General features: G+C 43.8%; 1 protein-coding gene across 1 annotated transcript in view; it reads right to left on the minus strand.

The window, feature by feature from the left end:
- The window catches only part of TMEM209 (transmembrane protein 209), a 10,907-nt gene extending 3,734 nt beyond the window's left edge, over positions 1-7,173 (minus strand). The window contains 9 exon segments of the mRNA XM_009635699.2: positions 257-382; positions 1,342-1,438; positions 2,531-2,602; positions 3,306-3,481; positions 4,155-4,359; positions 4,716-4,954; positions 5,983-6,114; positions 6,866-6,924; positions 7,037-7,173. Of these exon segments, the coding sequence (XP_009633994.1) occupies positions 257-382; positions 1,342-1,438; positions 2,531-2,602; positions 3,306-3,481; positions 4,155-4,359; positions 4,716-4,954; positions 5,983-6,114; positions 6,866-6,924; positions 7,037-7,173 (1,243 nt within the window).
- Positions 7,174-7,735: the final 562 nt, after the last annotated feature.

Here is a 7,735-nt window from a genome sequence, read left to right on the forward strand (position 1 = left end):
GAGAGGGGGTGGAGGCCCCATCCCTGGGAACATTCCAGGCCAGGTTGGCCGGGGCTGTGAGCAACCTGATGTGGTTCAAGGTGTCCCTGCTCCTGCAGGGGGGTTGGGCTGGGTGACCTCTGGGGGTCCCTTCCAACCCAAACCATTCCATGATCCTCGCCACGGCTTTTCAAACATCCCCACCGAAGGAATGCCTGACGCCACCAACACTGCGGCAATGGAAGTGTTTTAAAGTCCGGAGGGTGACACCACGTACCTTTGATCCTTTCGACCAAATACTCCTGGTTTGGGGTAAGATCCAAATACTGCACTAGCGCGTTCAGGGTTGGAATGAGGGGAGCTTTAACGAGCGCTGCCTGCTTCAGACTGCTGATGCTGGCTTCTGCAAGGCAAGGAGAGCCGGCACAGGTCAGCTACGACCACCGCAGAACCCCGAGCAGCCTCCCTTACCCGGCGCCGCTACAAAGTGCTCTCCTTTTTGGTGCATTTTTTGAAGTCTTAGAACCATTTAGCATGTGACGCAACCCAAAACGCTCATTCCAATTCCAATGAAGTAGCGAGCTGTCTGCTTTACATCACAGAATAGAAAAGCTACGTGGAACCAAAATCCACTTTGAAGAGCAGAAGGAGGGTAACAAGGTGGAGATGAGGCCAGAATTGATTGGTTTTTTCCACAGGCATCACAAGGGACGCAGCTCTCGAGGAGATACTACAACAAACAGGCCGCAAAAGGTGGGTTTCATTTAAATGCAGCACATCGAATCCAATTCTGGGTTAAGGGGATATAAATTTGAAGCAATGAGAGAAGCGGTTCCTTCAGAATTGTATCGTGACATGAACAACAAAACTCCGGTTCATCAGAATTTTTAAATAATTAGTTCTTTCAGAAAGCAGCTGATTTTAAGGAAGAACTGGGAAAAGCACATAGGACTGGAAACACTGAGTGTTTATAGGGAGACACTGAGAGTTTATAGCACATCTATCCTTGAAATGTTTTCTGACAGTTTAATACACAATAATCAAGGATAATTTGAGGCTGTAATTCCCCAGCAGTAAGTTTAGAGAAGGAAAAAATAAATCAATTAATTAAAAGAAGAGGTTTATGAACTTTATATGAGACAAGCATTGGTGTGACATCATCAATATTTCCAGAAGTCTTCTGAAGAACCTTTCCAGCTTAATGAAATGCGTGATGTGCAACAAAGACCGCACCAACAGGGAGCGGAAACATAACTAATATTTAACAGAGCTAGGGTACGTAACACCTATCCAAGGCCCCAGCTACAGAGCCGCCCTCCACCAACCACCACCGGGAACTCCAAAGCTGCCGCCTCACCCTACCTCCGATCTGCAATTCTGGACACCCCATTCTTCTCAGCTGAGTGCTGACAGACTCGATCTCTTGGACAAGTGGCACTAGAATAGTCTCATTGATCCACTAGGAATGAAAACCGCGAAAATTCAAGAGGTCAGAAGCAAGAAAAAGACTCCAACCTTTAGCTTACATCCTACTAATCATCACCGTTACAATCACAGAGCAGCTTGATGACAGACACACTGAAGCCAACCACTTAAGGAAAACAGAATATCAAGTTAGGCAGAGTGTAAATGACTCCTGAATACCTTCTAGAAGGCCAGAAAATTCAATGCAAAGGAGTCAGAAAAACAATTCTCTAGCAAGTATCAGATAAAGCTTTTCTGAACAATGAGGAAAGGGGTATTACGAAGCATGGCCCTCCATCCCTAAAGATAATTTATAACTGTGATGAGGCCAATCCCTCTCATATTTGTTTCCGGAAACCAAGGAGCTGATAAACACTCCGTGTGGGATTTATACGTGACAGGATATGGGAACTGAAGCAAGCTGGCCCTAGGTTTATGAACAGGAATCTGGTGTGGAACTCATGCTTATCTTTACTCTCCACCAATCTTATTACTTTAAAAAAATCCCACAAAACACACAAGCAAAGCTACATCCTTGATAGAAGCCATGACTGAAGGGGCAATTCAAAGATAGATTTACTAATTACTCTGCCGTTGTGTACAATGAAGTCTCCTCTGCTATAGTAATTCCTATTGGTAAGATCAAGGTTTTTCTTTCTGCTTTTTTGCTCAGGACTGTCAGAAAGAAAAAAAAAAAAAAAAAAAATCAACCTTTGCGTTGGAATTTTCCATGCTTTGAGCCCAGAAGAAAGCCTGGAAATACTGCAGAAACATTGGTTGAGCCATCTGAGTTACAGCAAGGCAAACCAAATCTTGCCATATCTGAGAGGCTTTTGTTTCTCATACAAAAGTGGATGAACTTTACAACCGTGAAGTTTTCAGAACACAAAACACCGAGGTCAGGTCAAAACCACACCTCAGCAGCCCTCTCAAAGCGCACTGTGGTTTTATCTCGTTGTACCAGCCCACCCCAACCCTCCAACAGACCCCACGGTTCTTCCAACCTCGTTTGGCACACAGGGGACACGGAGGTGCTTCTCCACTCTGCTGCACTTGTTCTTAAAAACCAGGCAGAGCCGGGACTTACGTTTCTGAACTTAGCGGTCCAGGAATCCATGTGATCAAGGAGCTGTCGGTTCATTGTCACCCGTGCCCAAACCTACGGAAAGGTTTATTAAGTACATATAAGAACTTAATGGAGTTTTTAGGGCCTGTGATGGTTTCTGATAGTAACTACAGCACAGAGTTCAAATTGCATTTTTCCCCAAATTCTTATACATCTGCTGGCTGTATCGTGCGACTTCTACAGCAGCTTCACGCACGACATTCCCACTCTCTAGTCACGGTACAACCATCTTGCGTGAGCCCAAATTCAGTTTTAAGCTCTCTGCTCTATCAGGATAAAATTGGTCTGAATTGTAGGCTTGATTTAAGAGGGATTTGAATGGGAAGCTTCATTAGGTTAATGTAGGAAGTAAAGAAAATGGATCAAATCGAGTTGAAGCCACGCGAATTGTACTCCTTCGCATCAGACTTCTTTCAGATGCTAGCGTAACGGCGGTGCTTTATACCCTTCAGCTGTTCTGCTGGGTTAAATACAGATCGCTTTCAACACAACGTGTACATCACAGATGTATTTTATCCAGTGTAAGCCTGGCTCCCTAAGGGAGAAATAATTTTCCAACTACAATTCAGAATTTGAAATGTCCATTTACAGTGACAAGGAGCCTTGCAAGCTGTATGAAGATGGCTAAGCGCTGGAGGATTTCTCTCTCCAACATTTTTGATACTGCTCAAATCCAAACCTTCGCGCAAAGCTGTGTATTTGAGAGGCTTCTTGACCACCTCGCTGCCAAATTTACCTCTTCTGCAGCCTGTTTCGAGCTCAGATCGGCTTCGTCCTTGTGCGCCGATGGAGCCTGGGACCTGCAAGCCAGCTGATACTGGAACTTTCTCAGCATCTGTGCGCAGTCTGCCATGGAACGGCTGTAGTTCCAAAAAGTTGGGCTGCTGGAAGGAGAGCTGGAATCTGAACTTCCTGAAACGATTCATTCATTAAACAGTCACATACAATTATTGCCAAGTAATTCTGGAAGCAACAGTATAGGCAATAATACGTCAGTGTATTAAGGCTTTGACAAGAGACACGAACACAAACTGCCATGAATTCATACCCTGAAGTCAGTCTGCGTAACCACTCACGTCACCCTTATCTTGATTGTCCCCATCCAGGACAAAAACTGCGGCAGGTAGTTCACCCCCTTTATCTGAAACGCCACCTCCACGAGATACCCCTCTCACTGAGGTGATAAAGCCCAGCCTGCCACCTTATCACACTCCACTACAGCCAACAAACATTACAGAGACAATCTGTCAGCACACATTTCCAGACGCTGCAACAGCGGCAAACATCCTACCCAATGGAATGCTTTGGGGGAAACTTTCTGAAGCTCCTAAGCCATGGAGAAATGTAGAAACGATGGCGTTCTACCTCACGTCCTAATTACTCAGTAGATGACTAAAGTGGTCAGCAGCCGCCTTTACCAAGGTTGCAGGTAATTACCACCAATGAGTTAAGTCTATTTGCTAGTACAAGTAGGCTGGAATCCTTTGCAACTTTTCTCATCCACAAAAGAATTTGCAAATAAGCCCAACACCACCAAGCTCTTCACCAAGCTCTTACCAAGCTCTTCAGAAACCTGTTTATTTACCCAGTTGAACTCTTTGCTGTTTCTCTTCTTCGTTTCGAAGGAAGGTGTCCAGCGATTTGAGGTCTGTCATGTAGTCTTCTTTGCCAGTAGGAGAATTATACAGAATGGGTTAAGAGCGGTAACGGGACCTCAGCCCACCGCTTTCCACTGGTCCGATACTCGTGGGGTATGGTGATCCACTGGGAGAGGGGCTGAAGCTGGAAACCTTGGGCAAATAAAAACAAACGCTTGTGTCATATGAGGAAGACAGAATTCCACCTCGATTTGCAACGTGAATAAAAAAAGACTCTTGTTTGGGGGTTGGGTTGTTTCTTTTTTCTCCTTCGTATTTACACTTTGGTGTTCTTATTTTTGCTTTGTTCTGAAACAAACCGGACACTAAACCAAATGAAGCGATGCTAGGGAAAAAGGACAAATCCCAATAGGATGAATTTACACCTACTTTGCAAAAGGAGCAAGCACACACGTACACAACTCTCTGCCAGCTGCCGCTCATCTTTGATGGCATACGGCACAAAACAGGGACCAAACCCTACCCTTGGGAGCTGTCTTGGTCATTACCTTACTGTAGCTGCTGCTTGGTGAATAGGTTACAGGACTGCCGTAAGAAGGGCTGCTGCTTGACAGAGCCTGTAGCTGAGGGCTGTAGCTTGTGATACAACTGGTAGTAAACTTTGGACTGGCACTAGGGGAGCGGGACGGGCTGTAACTCAGCACGCTTTGACCCTGGATGGGAGGAGAAGGCGTCGAAGACGGGACTTTCTTTGCTGCCAGCTCACGTGGTGGAGTCGTTTGTACCACTGCAAGAAGGAAAAACAGAATGAGCGTGGTGGATGCAGCAGCCCCGAACTCTCCTCCCCCCTTTAAACGCACAACAAAAGACAGATGATCCTTGACGTCCCTTCCAACCTGGTATTCTACGATACATAAACAACGCTATCTTAAGGCAATTTTATAAAGATGCTAGAAGGGACACTAGAAAAATCTGGCCCCGACAGAACTCAGAGGTCAATCTGCAGACAGAAAAGAAGAGAAGACCGAGACATGCGACCGCAACTCAGTACAAACCCTACAGCTTCAGGTTTCAGTTAAATGTTACCAGGCACCCTGCATAACCCCGGGGCTTCTCTAACCTATTTCATGAGCTACTCTACCTCCCTACTTTATCCATTTTGAACGTTTCAATTTATCTGTGCAAATGAACAGATGAGATCCCCAAACTTTGGTGAGACAGCATTACTCCCATCTGCTTCCCGCTTCCTAGGGGCAGACTAGCAGAGCGCAAGTGGTGTTTTGCTTTTGGTTTATTTACCTTGTCAGGTTCTGCGGTATTTTAAAACTTTGCTTTGATGTTCAAGAGCTTTCCGAGCGACCGGTCTCTGGGCTGTCATTTTCAGACTTCACATGAAGGTCTGTCTGTCTCTCTAATTCGGTTCTCATTACCCAGCGTGATACTGGTAGGATATCAAAACTAAATATAAACCTGCACTCTCTGCCTTGCTCCTAGTCCCACGTACAGGTTACAAATTCCTTGTCCAACCTCACGATGTTCAAATCTCTCGCTGTCCTTCAGCAGCTGCTATCATCCCCTCCCTTTTCACCGTGCATGTTTGTTTCCCCTCCAGTTCTCCCCACAAACACTCATCAAATTACCACTTGATGTTGTGAATTTTAGTGTGCTGCAGGTAATTTAGCTTACCGCTCATGGCAGATGAGGTAATTCAGAACTCGCTTCACTAAAGAATCCTGCCATTGACAAAGATACCATCTCGAAACAACAACGACCAAAGAATAAAAAAAGATTGCCAGAGAGATTTATTACACCCACCTGCATTCTGCAGCCCCAGCAGGGTCTGCTGGCCAGGACTCATGACCAAACTCGTTGGTGCCACTGTGTATTTGAAGTACCTCCAGAAATCAAATAAAGCATTCAGGCTGAACAGACATGCAAGTGCCAGTTCTAGAAGAAACACAGGGAGTTTTTACCATGGCTTGAGCGTGAGGAATAACACAAGTATATTATTTGCAAAAACAGGCCATTAAAAATTGGTAATTATTGATAGCACTAATAATGACCTATTTGGACAAGTACCTAAGATTTCTTCACCTTCTTATGCAAGAATCATCAGAGATCATTTTCCTTGCTACTTTGAGATTAATTTATATTGCTAAAATTTAACTTTTAAATGGTTATTGTCCAAAACGGACATAAATTACTGCAATAAAGTTTCATGGTATTTCTCAAACATCATCTTCCGTCAAATCATCTCATGATTTTTCTCTCCCTCTTGTTCCTTTTCACCCTCTGTTTGGTACAGCTAGCTTAGTCTCCTCACCTAAAACAAACTTTCATTATTGTGAAACGCCATCCACACCCACAGGACAATATGGTAGTACCATCTGCAGTGTTCTCCAAAGGTTAACCAGATTTAATGCACCAAACAAGTTATTTACGCCCTTTAATGATCTATCTAAGAAAGCTGTTGACACTCCTTACCTGTCACTAAAACAGATGAAATTCCAAGTTTCACGGGAGATAACAGAAAGCAAAACAAAGGTTTGGTTTAAATTAAAAACAAACAAAAAAACAAAAAAAAAACCCAAGAAAAAAAAAAAAAGGCTGGTTTAAAAACTACCTCTCCGGCAATAAAGCTGACAAGTGAAAAAAGAGAAGAATCCTGAAAATTAATTGAAACACTGCAGTGACTCACCAATATACCAGAGTGGCCAGTATGTGACGTTGTAGTATGAGCTTATGAGTTTCCCAGTCCTGAAAGGAAAAACAAGTTATCATTTTGCAACTATTCAGTCCCGGGAAATATTTAGGGATACACAAAGCAGGATGCTTTGCTTGTTTGACTGGGATGTAACAATTTACGTACATTTCAGTATATATCATGCCCGCAACGGACACGTTCAGGAGTCCCCAGGCCAAGACCACTTTCCGGGCCTCAGTCTCTTTCCTCATCCTGATGGTTTGGTCGATGAGAGAAGTTGCTGGACTCTGATCCGGTGTCATTATCTGTAACAACAAACACAGAGAAATGACAAAATCTGTCAGCTTTTATACAGACAGATTCTTAGTCAGCATGAGATTAAAGATAAAAAAGCAGTAATCCAAAACAAACTATAGAAATGGACTTTACCTTTGGCCAGAGTAATTTTTAGCGTATTACAAAAAAAAAAAAAAGCAGAATCTTTTTACCAGTAAAAATAGGTAATATTTCTTCAATGAACTCTGTCAGCACTGTGACTTCATCATTGAGGAACAGCATCCACCTTCTCCAGTGAGGTGCAGATAAGGACAGATTCCAAGCTAATTCTTGAAAAATAACATCCTCCAGAAGCAAAAGGCTTTCTGCCTTCTCCAGGCAAAGGAAGTCAGAGGAAGGAAATCCCTTGCATAGCTCTGAAGGTTTTTATTGAAAATTCCTACTCGTTTCAGTAGGTAAGAGTATTTTCAGACTGTAAAGCCACCTCCTGTGGGTTCAGTACACCTGAATACTCTCTGCACACCTTTATGCCCAGTAACACCTTACATGAAAGAAAGAACCCTGCTGACTTTTTCTGCTAGTCCCATC

This window comes from Egretta garzetta, unplaced genomic scaffold, assembly GCF_000687185.1.
Source record: "Egretta garzetta isolate BGI_Z169 unplaced genomic scaffold, ASM68718v1 scaffold733, whole genome shotgun sequence".
In the NCBI taxonomy this organism is placed as follows: domain Eukaryota; kingdom Metazoa; phylum Chordata; class Aves; order Pelecaniformes; family Ardeidae; genus Egretta; species Egretta garzetta.